Source organism: Chrysemys picta, chromosome 12, assembly GCF_011386835.1.
Source record: "Chrysemys picta bellii isolate R12L10 chromosome 12, ASM1138683v2, whole genome shotgun sequence".
Taxonomy (NCBI): domain Eukaryota; kingdom Metazoa; phylum Chordata; order Testudines; family Emydidae; genus Chrysemys; species Chrysemys picta.
The window spans coordinates 26074611-26091628 of NC_088802.1; the positions used below are offsets into that span (position 1 = coordinate 26074611).

At 52.2% G+C, this 17018-nt stretch overlaps 2 protein-coding genes across 2 annotated transcripts in view; one reads left to right on the forward strand and one right to left on the reverse strand.

Annotated features, from left to right (window-relative positions):
- LOC122173097 (E3 ubiquitin-protein ligase TRIM17-like) overlaps positions 1–13260 on the forward strand; it is a 35232-nt gene extending 21972 nt beyond the window's left edge. The window contains exon 4 of the mRNA XM_065562651.1: positions 12649–13260. The gene's annotated coding sequence lies outside the window, so the exon portion shown is untranslated. The remainder of the gene's footprint in view (positions 1–12648) is intronic.
- LOC101941834 (butyrophilin subfamily 1 member A1-like) overlaps positions 1050–17018 on the reverse strand; it is a 52428-nt gene continuing 36459 nt past the window's right edge. The window contains exon 12 of the mRNA XM_065562969.1: positions 1050–4621. Within this exon, the coding sequence (XP_065419041.1) occupies positions 4053–4621 (569 nt within the window). The 3' untranslated portion in view covers positions 1050–4052. The remainder of the gene's footprint in view (positions 4622–17018) is intronic.

Below are 17018 nucleotides of genomic sequence, written 5' to 3' on the forward strand. Positions count from 1 at the left end.
AAGTCGTTTACAACAAGAGGGTCCTAGGAGAAGGGTTTAAAACCCTGCCTTACGGCTTTTAACATGGATACGAGATGGAAACACCCCTTTTCTGCAATTCTCGCTGGGCCTAGCAACTGTGGGAAAAGTTACTTTATAAAACTGTGTTGGATAATGCTGAACAAACATTGTCTGTTATGCCTGAGAACAGTGTGTGGTGTTACAGTTGTTGGCAACCTCTGTATAAAGAACTGCTTGGCAAAAATCTCTTTATCAATTTTGTGAAGGGGCTTGATGCTTTTGAGGATGATCGTTCATTTCCTACCAATAAAGTAAATATGATTATCATAGATGATCTGATGAACTCTGCTTGTGAAAGAGATGAAAACGAGAAAGCCTTTACCAAGTACGTGCATCACCGGAACCTGGGCATTATGTATATAGTTCAGAACTTATTTTGTCAGGGATCACTTGCACCTGTATGGAGCCTGAGGAGGTCATCAGCTCAGCGCTGAGAAGAAAGCAAGAGTATAAAAGGCTGAACCAGGGAGCAGGAAGGGGCTTCCATGTAACTGCTGCTATTTTCTGATGCATGATAAATGGTAATAAAGACACTTGGTGGAGGTTCCCTGGCAGACTGCCTGCTGCTTAATTCACACACAGGTCTGCCAGCCAAGGGTTGCAGGAACTGATGCAGGAGCATTCATAATTAGAAATTTAAAAATGAACATTGCCTGCAATCTCTCAATGACATTTCATGCTGTAAATTGTTAGTGACAACACACTTTTATGTCTTGTCAGATATGTTAATATACAACATAGTTTTTACTATTTGCCAACATATTTTCCCACAATAAGATTGGATAAAAAACCACAGTAATTACACATAATTCAGTGAGAAATAGGGAAAGGAACGCAGGTATTTCTGAAGGAAATTTTAGGGAAAAATTATCTATTTTTAGAATAAAATTTTCCTCTGTTAAAAACTAGGAAAAACAGATAGCTTCAGCAGCCCATGCCACGTAGACACCAGCAGACTGGATAAAAACACAAATGAATCCATCACAAGATAATTTTAGGGTATTTATTTTCAAATAATCAAGGTATGTTTAGGGCATGAATAAATTTTCAAAACTGAATTATTACATTGAAAATGTTCATAACGTATCACGTTTAAAACAAAAAGTTGTCCTAGCAATGCCATGTGATGTGCCTCCCCTCAGACTCTGCTCAGCTAGCTCTTCAGGAAATGAGGTTCAATTGCTAATTTGAAGGAATTAGACCAATCAGTCACTATTTGTACACAGCATTCAAGAAGGTGGTGGAGAGAACCCAGAGGAACTGTGATGAATTTCCTGGAACAACTTTATTTTCTTTGTACTCTAAACCTCACATGACAACAAAATATCATCCTTTCGACTGATTTATGGCTGAGAAGAAAGGTTTCCCAATTAAGCTTCACCAAATTTCATGTTATGGGCCATTAAGCGCCAGCGTCTTTAATACAATTAAGTTAATTTGTGATGATTCAGTAAAGGAATACAACCCCCTTCTCTATTTTTTTACCAAAATACATTTGTTGCGTCCTTAGAACCAAGAACATGAAGAGCCCAGCAGTACATTGAAATCAACAGTGGACACTAACAGTACGTTGACTGCAAATAATATTTCTAAAAAACATAAACTAAAAAAAAGAATATCGTAGAAGTGATTTCTATATATAGGAAGATAGCATTTGAGGTTCGGGACCATGGTTTGTTAATTGATGTGAGAACAAAAAAGGAGGGTCATGTTTTGATTACTGATTATATGTAGCTAGAAAGTTAAAAATCACATGAATTAATGCTGACAGAAGTTCAAAGACTATTTTATAATCTTGTGTGAGTTAACTTAAATATATCGCTTAATTATTTCTATTGTTTTTTCACCTATTAATTTTCAAAGATGTAGTGCAGGAGGTGGGTGTATGTGCCCTGCCTTCCAGAGAGAACCAGTCAAGACAATAAAGAGAGAGAGAGCAATTGCACCTGTGTGTAGTTTTGATATTTATGACACATGTACATTCTAACTGAACAACCCAGTCTGACCGTTTTTAATAATTATTTTGATAAGATAAATATTTTGGATTTCCTGAAATGACACAGTTGAAATACAAATGATGCTATGTAGAGAAGTTAAACCTCAATATAGATTTGAGGGAAGAATCAAAAATTAAATGTAAATAATTGCATTTCTAAAAATATGTTTAGATGCTTGTTTCTGAAATACTGTTGAAATGTAAAAGAAAATGTTTTTGTTTACAATAACAACATTTTCTAATGTAGAATAATCTTTTTTTCATATTTCGCATTGAGATTTCACAGGGGTAAAAACTCTGACAGGAATGAATGATCCCCATCCACCACCATCTGCTACAGGGGCGGCTCTAGGCACCAGCAAAGCAAGCAGATGCTTGGGGCAGCCCATTTGCAAGGGCGGCAGCCGGCAGGGAGCCAGCATGGGAGCTGAGAACAAACAGGGGGCCCTGGGAACTGTAGTTCCTTGGTTAGCTCCCTGCCTATAGAGCCAGCCCTGGAGCAGGGAAAGAACTACATTTCCCAGCATTCCCTTGGCCGCTATCAACAGGAAAGGGAGAGGGAGTATGGTAGCTGAAACCTCATGCTGCAGCTTGCTGTGAATGGAGAGCTCACTGCTAGAACGGAGTGGCAATGAATGGGGAACATGTAAGGAGTAGAAGGCTTTGGCCCAGATATCCCCTTCAGAAGACATCCCCAGCCTGGATTAGGGATACTGGTGTGACCTCACCTTGCAGCCCCCAAAGAAAGAATTGGGTGGATTAAATGGACAGTGCCCCTCTCTATCTGAAGCCTAGCAAGGGAAGTACGTGGATCCCACTAGAATTTAAAATGAAAAGTAAGGGAGGGGAGGCTCTGGACCTGGGCAGCTTTAGATACAGTACCAGGCACGTAGGAGGATTTCCACTTCTGAGCCATGGAAGCAGAAATTGACTTTTCCTTTCCAGATTTAGCTAATATTCAGACAGGGAATCTAGCACCTGCCTTCCAGATTTGAACACCTCAAAATTCAGGAGTGCTCAAGTTCAATTTGGGCAGCTGTTACTTCATTTCTCCCAAATCAAATATACTGATCCACTGTAACTTGCTGTAGAAAAAGTAGGATAAAATTGAGCAAGAAATGCTTCCCAGTGGTTATTAGGACTGGAATTGCTATTTTCAACAGCCATAGCCATTTTTTTTTTTTTTTTTAGTTTTATTTGTTTAAAAGGAAGATAGTGATATTGCATTGGCAAATTCCCCATAGAAACAAAGAGTGGAACAAAAGAATAATAAAGGCACCTCAACTTTTCCTCATTTATGGAGGACAGTCTTATAATATGCATCCAGATATTCTCCAATCACACAAGCTGAAAATTGTTCCACTTTACTAGAGTTCTGTAACCAAGTGGGAACCAATCCTGTCTGTGTTCTGTGCACATCTAAAATTCCTGCTGAATGACCCACCCTGGGAGCGAGTTACCAGTGACCCAGTGCTGGGGCGGAAGGAGGGTGCAGGTGGAGGGGGGAGAGCCCAGGGCAGGGGTGGCAGGGTGTGTGTGGGTTGGGAGGCACTGTTGGGGGACAAGGGGGGAGCCCAGGGCTGGGGCGGCAGGAGGGTGCGGGGAGTAGCCTAGGGCTGGGGTTGGGGGCAGCCAAACATTTTTTTGCTTGGGGCGGCAAAAAACCTAGAGCCTGCCCTGATCTGCTACCCCTGGGCAGGGGACGAGGAAAGGTGAGGGCAACAAAAACCACTAGCTGTCTGGCAGTATTTCTTACCAGCATTGCCCTGTGCCAGGGGTGGAGCAAACACAGGGGGAGGGGGGAAAAGCTGTCTGGCTCCTTCCAGCAAGTGGGTCCCATTCACCCAGCCTGGACTGGGGTTGCCAGGTGTCCGGTTTTCTACTCCAGCTGAAAAGGGAAGCTGGCAGCATCTGGTCAGCACAAAAAATCCAGTTACCTGCAGTAACCGGCCTCCACCACAGGGGGGGGCGGGAAGAGCAGCAGTGCTGGGAGGTGTCAGTCTATGCAGGGACCGAGATTCCCTCCGGCCTGAGCTGGGACCGGGCAGATTATCAGGGGAGCCACATTTTCACCCCCAGTGTTGGGACCAGGACTGAAATAGGGGCGGAGCGTCCCGGAGAAGGTGCCAGTGAAAGTGAAGAGATGGGACCTGTCAGTCACATTGTAAAATGAGACCTCGCCTGCCTCATAGTCCAGGAATATCCCCACCCGACTGGGCCAGATGGTCACGGGGAGGGAGGTCCAGGGGCAGGTGCAGGCCTTGTATTCCCCATCCCTCAGCACCATGGCCCAGTATCCATTCCCAGGTATAAGTGTGACTATCCCCTTCCTGCTCACAGATTCCCTACAAACCCCCAGGTCCCAGACAGTCTTGTCTCCCACCTCCACCTCCCAATAACACCTCCCGCCCGTGAACCCCTCAGTGCCCAGGACACAGACACAACGATCAAATCTCTCAGGGTTGTTGGGCAGATCCTGGCGTGTGTCTCCGTATCTCACACATTTCCAATCCTCAGACAGGATGAGTTCGGGATTTGCCGTGTCTGTATCCAGAGTCACGTCCACTGGGGAGAGAGTCACAGAGTCAGGGCCAGGGGCAGGGGCTGGTCACTGGAATCAAAGGGGAATTAACCTGTGTCCCCATTAATCGCTGTGCGGGGGGGGGGGGGGGGGGAGAGTTGTTGCCTGAGGGGAGTCAGGGCCCATCTGCCTGTGAGGAAATGGCAGAGGCCAGGGGAGGGATTGGGAAGGTGTCAGTGGGGGAGGGGAGGGCATCAGAGGCATGGGGGAGGGGACAACTTGATGCTGGGAGAGGAAAGGGGTGGGGCAGGTGATGAGGCAGAGGGGGGAGGGGCAGAGGGGGGTAGGCACAAGGGCAATGGGGGGGGGGCAAGAGGAGCTGGCACCAGGAGGGCAGAGGGAGGGTGAAGGGGGGCAGGTTCAAAGGGGCTGCAGGGGGTGAGGGGTGGGGCAAAGGAAGGGGAGGGGAGGGGCAGACACAAGCGTAAGGCAGGGACAAGGGAAGGGGTGGGCACCAGGAGGACAGGGGTGGGGGAAGGGAAGAGCAGGTTCCAGGGGGAGAGGGACGGGGTGGGTGCCAGGGCAGAAGAAGGGGACAGACCCCAGGGGCACAGGGAAGCAAGGGAAGGGGCAGGCACCAGGGGCACAGAGGTGTGAGGGAATGTGGGGAGCTCCAATGGAGTTGGGAGGAGGGGAGGAGGAGTGGGGCAGGTACTGGGAAGGCAGAGGGGGGTAGGAGAGGCTGGCACCAGGAGAAAAGGAAGGGAGGGAGAAGGCGCAGGTGACAAGGGGAGGAAGAGGGGTGAGGGGTAGGGCAGGTGCCAGAGGGCCATGGGAAGCAAGGGGTCTGGCAGACCCCAGTAGGAAATAGGGGACTGAGAGAAGGGGCAGTCATCAAGGGGGAGAGGGGCATGATGGTAGGGGTGGGTGCTGGTGGGGCGGGGCTAGGGAAGGGCTAGTCTTCAGGAGGGATGTGGGGGCTGAGCAGAGGGGCAGAAGTAAGGAGGGGAGACAGGAGAGGGGTGGGCACCAGGGGGCAGAGTGGGGGAAGGGAACAGGTGCACTCAGGGGGTAGAAAGTGGGGTGTGGAGAAGGGCAGGCCCTAGGGGGACACAGGGGTGTGGAGATGTGGGCACCAGGGGGACAGAGGGAGGATGAGGGGAGTGGTGGGATCCAGAGGTTAGGAGAGGGTGTGGGGAGGGGTGGGCACCAGGAGGGCAGAGATGGGGGAAAGGAAGATCTGACACCAGGGGGCCCAAAGTGGGTCAAGGGAAGGGGTTTTCACGAGGCAGGCGGAGGGGGAAAAGGAAGGGGTAGGCACCATGGAGGCAGATGGGGGCAAGGGTAGAAATGGGCCTCAGGGGGGCAGAGGAAGAGTGAACTGAGGGGCTGGTACCAGGGCACTAGAGGGGGGTGAGGGGTGCAGGTGTCAGGGAGGCAGAGGGGGTGACAGGAGGGGCGGGGGAAGAACTAAGGGGAAGGTGTCAGGGGGAGGGGGTACAAGGGAAGTGGCAGGCACCAGGGGGTGGGGGGCAAGGGAAGGGGCTTGTGCCAGAGGGTGAGGGGAGGGATGGGGTCAGGACAGGCAGGACAGAGTTGGGGAGAGGTGAGCACTGTGGGGCAGTGGTGTGGCATGGGATGGATCAGGCACCTGGGCAAATGAAGGGTGAGGGAAGGGTAGTCATCATAGGGTGGGAGGGCAAGGGAAGGAGTGTGTGACATGGGAGTAGAGGGGCACGAGAGGAGGGGTGAACGTCAGGGGGTAGAGGGGGCAAGCAGATGGGCAGGCAGCAATGGGGCAGGGGGAGGGGCAGGCGCCAGTGGGACAGTTGTGCGGCATGGAAAGGGGCAGGCACTGTGGCCAACAAGGGGAAGAGGAGGTATTGGGGGGTAGAGGGGGCAAGGGAAGAGGTGGATTCCTAAGGGGCAGGTGGAGAGGCAGGTGCTGGGGGACAGAAGGGGAGAAAGGATGGGGCAGGCAAAATGAGGGAAGGGGGAGGGGAGCAGTGGGTGCTAGGAGCAGGATGTTGTGAAACAGGGGTAGGCACTAGGAAGGCAGGGAATGGGGGAAGTCATGGGTGATGGGGGCAGAGGATGTGTGGGGGGGGCACCAGGGAGGAAGGGGACAAGGGGAGGGGCAGGTGACAGGAGGACTGAGGGGATGAGCAGAGCGGCAGACACAAGGAGGGCTGAGGGGGGAAGGATGGGCACCAGGGGGCAGAGAGGAGGTAAGGGGAGAGGCAGGGCAGGTGGGTATAGGGTGTTAGGAGAGGGTGTTGGGAAGGGGCAGGAGCCAGAGGGTCAGAACGGGGCTAGAGGAGAGCTGGGCACAGGGGAGCGAGGGAAGGGGCGGGTGCCAGGGGGGCAGAGAGGATGGGGAGAGGGGCAGGTGCCAGGAGCGCTGAGGGGAGTGAGAAAAGCAGGAGCCAGGACAACAGAGGAGGGTGAAAGATGGGGTGGGCACTAAGCGCGGATGGGGGTGAGGGGAGAGCTGGGATTCGTGAGCAAGGGGGAAAGGGGAGAGCAGAGGCCAGGGAGTAGGGGAGTGAAGTGATGGGTGGGCACCAGGTGCAAAGAGTGTTTGGAAGAGGGGGCAGGAGCCAGGAGGGCATGGTGAGAAGGGGGGTGGGCTCCAGGGGAGCAGAGGCAGGTGGAGGGCAGGGGCATGTGACAGGGCAGGGGGCATGTGATAAAGTGGGTGGAGAGGGGACCATGGGAGCAGAAAGGGAGTGAAGGGAAGGGGTGGGTCAAAGTGGAGTCATGAAGGATAGAAGCAGGGGCCAGGTGGGCACAGAGGTTGAGGGAATGGAAAGGAGGGGCAGGAGCTAGAGGCCAGAGAACGATGAGGAGATTGGCAGGTGCCAGGGGGCAAAAAGGGGTGAAGGGGGAGGCCTGCATCTCTGTTGCTTTGGGGCCATGTGTGGTTGGTTTGTTACTAAGAGCAGGTCGGCGCCATCCCCACATACACTGGCCAGGCAGCCCTGCCCCAGGGGTGGAGCTGGGACTCTCTATGCCGGCCGGCCCATGGGCATCACCTTACAGTCATGGAAACCCCACAGCCGGCCCCTCACCAAACCCAGCCCCTGCCCCAGGCCATGGGAAGTGGATCTGGGCTGGGCTCTTGGGTGGGGGCAGGACAGTGGGGGGATGGGCAGTGGGGGGATGCTTGGAGGTGTAAGTGGGTAATGGGGGGAACAGGGGCCATTACTAATGAGGCCGGGGCAGTGGGGAGGAAGGGGGCATTTCCCCACTTCCTGCCCCCTCCATCTGGGAAAAGCTGCACCAGGGGCCAGTCCCAGTTCACACCTGCACAGCGCGTCTGCACTAGGGTTTTGCACAGGGGCACCGACATGCCTGAGACACTGCTGTGCCAGGGGCCGTAACCCCTCCCCTCACTGGGGTTATGGGTCAATAATTACAGAGTCACTGGAGCAGGGAAGCTGGACTTTGGGCTCCCAAGTGGCGCATGACCCACTGGGCTGCAGAGTCATTCTCACTCCCACGCTCTGGCCCAGTGCCCATGGCAGTGTTTAGACACAGGGGGCATCTTCAGCAGAAGAGATTGAGGGACCCCATGTCAGACACCCGGAGCCCAGCGGTTCCAGCCCTCACCTGAGGGGGGGGAGACCCACATTCCAATTCCTTCCCCTCTATCACACGGGGGGATTGAACCTGGGGCTCCCAGCTGAGGGCCCAGCCACTGGGCTAAAGGTTAGAAGGGAAGCAGTGGCAACTTCTTCTGTTCATTCAAACTATTCAGCAAACTCAACATGGATTTGCAAAGTCAGTCGATCCAAAATAATATTTTGCAACAAATGTTTTGGACAAATAAACTATTTGTCCAAAACAATTCACCCAGCCCGACTTCAAACCTGTCTGAGCAACTTAGGAGTCCAAACTCCAGTGACTTGCAATGAGTGACTGTCAACATCCCCAGCAACACAGTTATGGGCTCAGGACATCAGCTACGAAACAACCCAGAGCTGCTGTTAAATTTGCCCTGGGTAGGAAAATTCCCCATCCCCCAGCTCTTGATCTCACCCCAAAAATCAGGCTGAAAATGGAGTCTCGGCTTCAGCCTGAACTCTCTGCTCAGAGCGACTTGTCCCCTGGACTCTGCAAGCAGCACAGACCCTCTGCAGCTACACCTGAGTGTCTCCCAGAAGGGATAATGCTCCCAGAGACCGTCCCAGAGCCCCAGGGGCTCAGATGTCTCCATCTAACAACTGCGCCAGCCACCCCCCTCGCTCTCATTAACTGGCCCTGGGTCAGACATGCTTAGGGTGACCAGATGTCCTGATTTTATAGGGACAGTCCCGATTTTTGGGTCTTTTTCTTATATAGGCTCTTATTACCCCCCACCCTCCGTCCCGATTTTTCACATTTGCTGTCTGGTCACCCTAGGAACTTTCACACCCAGACTCTGGAGACACTTTGGGTTCGTCTACACAGCCCGCGGCAGCGAGTTTCAGAGCTGGGTGGACAGACTGAGGTTTGTGGGGCTCCTGCTATGGCGCTAAAAAGAGCTGTACAGACCTTCTGGCTCAGGCTGGAGCTGGGGCTCTGAAGCCCAGGGAGTAAGTGGGGGCTTCAAACCCAGGCTCCAGCCCCAGACACAAAATCTACACAACTGTGTTTAATGCTGCAGCACAAACCCCACGAGCCAATGTCTCTCACCCCGGCTCTGAGACTCGCCCAGGAGGGCTGACAGAGCAGCACGGCACAGACACCTTCCATGCCGGTGGGATGTTCACTCTCCCAAGCTGGTGTCTGGAGGGCCAGCAACAGCCATGGGTGTTCCAGCTCCCATTGCTGGAAGTGCCCAGGCACCCACAGCGACGCACTGAGGAGGGCCAGTGACTGGAAAGAGTCAACCTGACCCACCGCAGATAGAGCTCATCCAATGCTGTGCACTGACTGTGGGCAGGATGGGCACATAAAATGGGGCTGCCTCCAGGAGCAAGGATGGGGAGACTGGCCTGGTTTCCCAGAACACTCGGGGAACAGGGGAGCCCCAGTTTACTAAAGACACCCTGCCATGGGGAGGTCAGGCCCAGGACTGTGGGAACCCCATTTTGGGCTTGGAAGAGTGACCCCCCCTCTACAGGGTTAATTTGTTTTGACTGCAAGGAAAAGGGACACATAAAAAGATGCTGCCCTACAAGAACTTTGGATTTGGGGCAGAGGGGATGTCGCTAAGGGGCAGTGAGAGTTTCTAGTACTGGGTAAAATGGGTTGCTAAGAAAGCAGGCCTTGGGGTATAAGCTTCAGAGGGAGAGGCCAGCCATGGTTTTCAGACGTCCCTCTGCTTACCAGGGATACCTTAGCCTCACTCCCAGATTCAAAGTTTGGGAACTGGGGGCGTTTGAGTAGCTTCTTCCAGGAGCCTGAAAGGACTCTCTTGGAAAATGATCCAACCAGCAGTTCTAGTGGATGGCCGGCTCTCTGGGCCAGGGGAGCCAAGGCAGAAGCTAAATGTGATTCAGCATTTCTGGTGGTCCCAGGAGACGGGTGTAACAAGGGCTCTGACAGGGCTATTGAACAGCTAGTAGTTTGCCGGCCCAGGTGTGAGTTTTCTTACTGAAACTGGCCAAGCAGCAGGAGCAAACCAAGTGACCAGAGGACAGGCAGAAGGAGCTACTCGCAAAGCAGTAGAGAAGCCACCAGGTTGTGGCTACAGAGAACAAACAGGTCAAGGCACTGAAAAAGAAACAGGGCGTTCGGCAGAAGAAATTCTGCTCTAGCTCCCAAGAAGCCCAACCGTTGAAGATTAAACTCCAGCACCGATATGAGCCAAGGACTGATGAGATTATTCAAATACAGGAGAAACTCACAGCTGCTGAATGTACCAAGTGCCAGGCACCACCCCACAGGGAGGAAGCGGCAGTTGGAATTGCCAATACCCCTGGTCAAGGAGCCCTGGCCCTAGAGGAGAAGCAGCACCTGGAGACCGGAATAGTTCAGCCAAGGGAGGAGCAAAGCAACAGGGAGATGGGGAACAACAGTCTCAAGGCAGCCAAGCTGCAGGCAGCCAAGGTAGAAAATGAGCGATGCAAGAGGAAAATTACCCGGGAGCCAAAACTGAAAGGGCTTGAACAAGCCTTAGGCCTTGCGAAGGAGGGGCCCAGAAAGTGCTACAGGATGTGAGTGGTGTGGCTGGGAAACTAGAGCAGGGTTTGCTGGGACACAGGAGCCTGTCATGCTGGTTAGAAGGAAGAAACCTGGAGAACTTGAAACAGAGGGTGTCTGCAACTGAGCTGGGAGGTGAGATTCCCAGCTCATGTAAACATACCTGCACTAACTCTGCTCAGGCTAGTACACTAAAGGTAGCAGTGTAGCCCGGCTAGGAAGGGCAGCTCGGGCCAGCTGCCTGAATATGTACCAACGGGGGCTGGGCGGGTTTGTACTCAGGCAGTAGCTGAAGCTGCCACCTGTGCTACCCTGGCCACATGGCTATTTTTAGGTGCTAGCTCAGCTACGTCTACATAGGGTTACCATATTTTGTGCCTCCAAATGGAGGACACTCCACGGGGCCCCGCCCCCGCCCCCAGCCCCGCCCCCGCCCCAACTCCTCCCCCTCCCCAAAGTCTCCGCCCCCTCCCCTGCTTCCCGCAAACATTTAATTCGCGGGAAGCCTGAAGCAGGTAAGGGGGGGTGTGGGGGGAGGAGGCGCGGCCCAGGCTGGCCCCCCGGTGGCTCCAGCCTGGGTCGGCTCGGGCCCTGGGGTGCCGGCCCCGGCCCCCGGCCGACCACCCCCGGCCCGCCCAGCACTGCCAGCCCCCGGCGGCCCGGCGCACCCCCCCGGCGGCCCGGCGACCCCGGACCGGCTCCCAGCCCCCCGGCCCCGTGACCCCGGACCGGCTCCCGGCCCAGCCCCCCGGCCCCGCGGCCCAGCGCACCCCCCGGCTCCCGGCCCCGCGGCCCAGCGCACCCCCCGGCCCCCCGGCCCCGCAGCCAGGCGCACCCCCCGGCTCCCAGCCCCGCAGCCCAGCGCACCCCCCGCCCCCCCGGCCCCGCGACCCCAGACCGGCTCCCGGCCCCGCGGCCCAGCGCACCCCCCGGCGGCCCGGCCCCGCGGGCCCGGCCCGGCGCCCGGACCCCGGCCCGGCACCGCGCGCCCGGCCCGGCTCCCGGCCCGGCACCATGCCCCCGGCTCCGCGACCCGGCCCGGCCCCGGCCAAAGAGGCCCCGGCCGAGCCCTCCCTCCCTCCCGATTTTCCCGGACATGCCCGGCTTTTGGGGATTTCCCCCCGGACGGGGATTTGAGCCCCCAAAAGCCGGACATGTCCAGGAAAATCCGGACGTATGGTAACCCTACGTCTACATGAGCTGGGAATCACACCTCTTAGATCAAATGTAGATGTTTCCTAATAGAGGAGAAGGAACAGCTCCTGGAATAAGTTAAAGAACTAGACAGACTAAAGCTGAGGCCTCAAGAGAGGGCAGAGGTGCAGGCTGATGGCTCTGGTGTGTGTGATAAGAGAGAGCCCAACAATAAATCACCAGGAGGCTGCATTTACACAGGGGAGTGCAGTGATGCTGCGAGTGTCCTGGGAGGTGTTTTAGGGGAACAAGTGGATCACGCACTGAAGGGCTGGATGTCGACGGGCACAGATACAGAGGTGCTGGCTACAAAGAAAGCTGCACTAGTGGCCGTGTCCTCTACAGAGACCCAACAAACCCACCCACTAACGGACTCGGAAGAGCTAGAAGAAAAGATTGCTGCAGCTGAAGGGGAACATGGCAGAAGGCCTTGCACAGCTGAGCACCCTCCAGGCCCAAAGGCTGAGGCCCTGCAGGAGCTAGAGGAGATGCACTGACAAGGGACCGGATCTCAGCCCAAGCCATCCAGCAGGAGCAGGAGCAATGGAAGGAGCCCATTTCAGCACTGGAAGGCGACCAGGGAACAGCAGTGCTTGTTGTTGCAGAAGGAGTTGACTAATCTCCAGAACCAGCTTAAGATCGAATGTGGAATGAAGCCGGCTCTGAGACACATATAAAGCAGGAGAGCCCAGAGGCCTTGTGGAAAGACATGAAATTATGTCAGTGAGAGCAGGCACGGCTTCTCCAGAAAACAGAGCAGCTGGGCAGGGAGCTACACCAGCCAGCTGGACACAAGAACAGTGCTGTGGTGGGTGCAGAGGTACAGGCCCATCGTGTGGAAGCTGGACTGTCTGAGGTGGGGATTCCACCTGCTGGAGGGGAAAAGCCACCATAAAAACACACGTCCAAGAGGAAGTTTAAATAGAAAAGGAAGAGACTGGGGACCTCTCCCCGCAGAGACCTGAAAGAGCAACACAAAGCCCGAACCAGAGCTGGGCTAAAACTAGTCCATCCTACAGGAAAAGGGGAGGAGCAGAAAGGCACTTTCCCAGCTGCTAACATTACATCCAGCCGTGTGGCCAGAAGAGGATCTGAAATGTGCTCCCAGAGCTCATTTACTGAAGGCTGCAGGAAAAAAAAGCTGTGCTCAGTAATAATTAGAGATGCTAATAAGGAGCTATCTGAATGAAAGACAAACTTAACTCCAAAGGGCATGTGTGTGAGTGTGTCCTGGGTGGCAGCTGTTGGAGGGACCTTGTAGCTAGGTGGGGCTGTGTGTAACAGACCTTATTTAAGCTAACCTCAGCCAGACCTGGCAGAGCATTAAAGGGCCTTGTGATGAGCATTTCTGGTGTGTATCTGGCTCCAGGGGAAGCTCTGTATCCAGCCCGTATCTGTTACAGTACCATGATGGAAATGGTGGAAACCCGGTGCTATTGTCTACTTCTGCTATGGCCAGAGGGCCTGACTTACAGAGTACAAGTTCTTCTGAACTACGCCATGCTGAAGCATATGGGGGATTTTGCCCATCACATGAGCTACACAGGACTGTGGGGAACAAAACTCCTGCTCTCTTCATTTTTTCACAATTCAGTGACGAGAATAAAAATATGGCCAAGGGCCTGGTAGGTTTCCTTGTGGCAGAAGAGGAGGAAGTGCCCCCTGGCTGCAGAACATCACCAAGTGTTAGCCACGGTCAAGTCTGCCTTCAGGTAGACTGGGGAAGGGAGGTCATGGGGGTCGGCCCTTTAAGGGGAGTCAGGGACCAGCCTACCTGTGACAGGCTCCTGTAAGGGAGAACCAGCCAACCCAGATCCACCTGGAAGTAATGAAATCCCTAGGTGGCTGGTTGGCAGCTAAACAGCTAATGAGCTTGATAAAGGGTTACCAGGGCTCAGCTGGAGGGATCCCAGAAACAGGAAGATGCTGAAGAGGGGGGATCCCAGGAGAGCTCACAGAGCAAGAAGCCTGGAAGCTGTGCTCGAGAAAGGAGCTCCTCTAATGGGGAGGAGCTGCCAGAGATGACATTGATAGAAACAGCAGCTGTATGAGGACTGAATTGAACCTGGCTCCAGGAAGGAGGGCTGGTGGCTCCTGACTCGAGGAGAGTGAGGATCTTGAATTAGAGCCAGAGGCTGGAGCAGAGTGAAGGAAAGGATTTTATTTTGGGGTTACTGGGACTCAGAGTGACCCCATCAGGGGCCTTTTGTCTCAGCCCTTTTGGAGTGTGGGGAGCAGTTTAAGGAGGGCTGAAGAGAGTAAACTGTGGCAGGGCAGTTGCATGGCTACCCAGAGCCGGCTGAGGGTGATATGTGAGGGCGCCACCCCATGATGAGTCTGCACAACTGGCCCCCATTTATCAGAACTGTTGCCCGTTCCCCAGGCAGACAGAGCCTCGCTCTCTTCAGTCTGTCTGCTTAGGCCCAATGGAGCCTGCGTCCCTGAGTGAGAACCTGGAGGCACTGAGCACTGAGCACAGGGTGGTGCCTCCCACCTGACTCCTGGCCTCCCCATCCCAGCTCCCAGGCTGTTCCTCTTGCCTGCGGCTGTCTCTGAGCCTGCTGCCCTGCCCTCTGGCTGCCCTTGCCCAATGGCTCCATGTCTAGTTGGCAGCCGGTATCAAGCGGAGTGCCTCAAGGGTCGGTACTGGGGCCGGTTTTGTTCAATATCTTCATTAATGATCTGGAGGATGGCGTGGACTGCACCCTCAACAAGTTTGCAGCTGACACTAAACTGGGAGGAGTGGTAGTTATGCTGGAGGTTAGGGATAGGATACAGAGGGATCTAGACAAATTAGAGGATTGGGCTAAAAGAAATCCAGAATGCTCGATTTGTGACTGCGAATGGAAACATATAAATGTTTCCTAGTAGGCCAAGATTTTTAAAATGCATTATTTGCCAAGGTTGTTATCTCACATTGTTGCTATTTTGAGAAGCTATTATGTTGCGGAGTTCTGTACTAAACATTTTTATTATTATAATTAATTTTTACATAAGAATGGCCATACTGGGTCAGACCAATGGTCCATATAGCCCAGTATCTTGTCTTCCAACAGTGGTCAAGGCCAGGTGCTTCAGAGGGAATGAACAGAACAGGTAATCATCAAGTGATCCATCCCCTGTTGCCCATTCCCAGCTTCTGGCAAACCGGCTAGGGACACTCAGAGCATGGTGTTGCATCCCTCCCCATCCTGGCTAATAGCCACTGATGGACCTATTCTCCAGGAATTTATCTAGTTCTTTTTTTAATCCTGTTATAGTTTTGGTCTTCACAGCATCCCCTGGCAAAGAGTTCCACGGGTTGACTTTATGTTGTTTGAAGAACTACTTCCTTTTGTTTTTTTAAAACCTGCTGCCTATTAATTTCATTGGGTGACTGCTAGTTCTTGTTTTATGTGAAGGATTAAATAACATTTCCTTATTCACTTTTTTCACATCAGTCAAGATTTTATAGACCTCTATCATATCCCTCCTTGGGGTACGTCTATACTTACCTCCGGGTTCGGTGGTAAGCAATCGATCTTCTGGGATCGATTTATTGCGTCTTGTCTAGACGCGATAAATCGATCCCGGAAGTGCTCGCCATCGACGCCGGTACTCCTGCTCCGCGAGAGGAGTATGCGGAGTCGACGGGGGAGCCTGCCTGCAGCGTGTGGACCCGCGGTAAGTACTTTGTAGTTCGAACTAAGGTACTTCGACTTCAGCTACGTTATTCACATAGCTGAAGTTGCGAATGTTAGTTCGAACTGGGGGGTTAGTGTGGACCAGCCCTTGGTCGTCTCTTTTCTAAGCTGAAAATTCCCAGTCATTTTAATCTCTCCTCCTGTTTCATACCCCTAATCATTTTAGTTGCCCATCTCTGTACCTTTTCTAATTCCAATATATCTTTTTTGGGGATGGGGTGACCAGATCTGCACACAGTATTCAAGGTGTGCACGTACCATGGATTTATATAGAGGCAATATGATATTTTCTGTCTTATTATCTATTCCTTTCTTAATTATTCCAAACATTCTGTTTGCTTTGTTGACTGCTGCTGCACATTGAGTGGATATTTTTAGAGATCCATCCACAATGATTCCAACATCTCTTTCTTGAGTGTTAACAGCTAATTTAGACCCCATCATTTTGTATGTATAGTTGAGATTATGTTTTCCAATGTGCATTACTTTGCATATATCAACATTGAATTTGTACTGCCATTTTGTTGCCCAGTAACACAGTTTTGTGAGATCCCTTTGTAACTCTTTGCAGTCTGCCTGGGACTTAACTATCTTGAATAGTTTTGTATCATCTGCAAATGTTGCCACCTCACTGTTTACCCATTTTTCCAGATCATTTATGAGTATATTGAACAGTAATGGTACCAGTTCCAACCCCTCAGGGATACCACTATTTATTTCTCTCCATTCTGAAAACTGATAATTTATTCCTACCCTTTGTTTCCCATCTTTTAACCAATTACTGATCCATGAGAGGACTTCCCTCTTATCCCATGATGGCTTACTTTTCAAAAGTCAATTTAAATTAAATACATTTTAAAACAAAATTATATATTTTTAGAAATCTAGACCTGTTATATGTTTTGGTGTATTTTGCATTATCCTTATGTTAAATTAGCATCCTAACAAAACATTTACTTTATTCATATATTTTTTATATGTTGCAGGTCAAAGTGAAAATGAAAAGACAAAAAACAATACAACAATTTTTCCACTCAAAGGCCTCAAAAACTAACCAAGGTGAAGAACACATCAAGAACCAAGAATATATCAACATGTCATCCTGAAGGTTCAAGTGGTGTATCTACATCCGACCAGCCCGAAGCACAAATACAGCTACCTACTGAAGAAACAATGTCTCCAAAACCTAAAGGCAGTTCCCGATGTTTGTTGATCAAAGTGTTCCTATTTATTGAAGTTACAAAAGATGGCTACCTACCAGATGGTGCACCTCTTGCAAAAAAGCTTACGAAGAAGGAAAGCTTTCCAGTGCTATAATTGGTAAAAGTGGAGGAGCTTGGTTTGTCAGACCGACCAGCAAAGACAATGCTGACAAACTACGTGAAAAGGCAGCAGAACAACAGGCCTCTGGAGTGCATCAACATGCAGAAAGCCT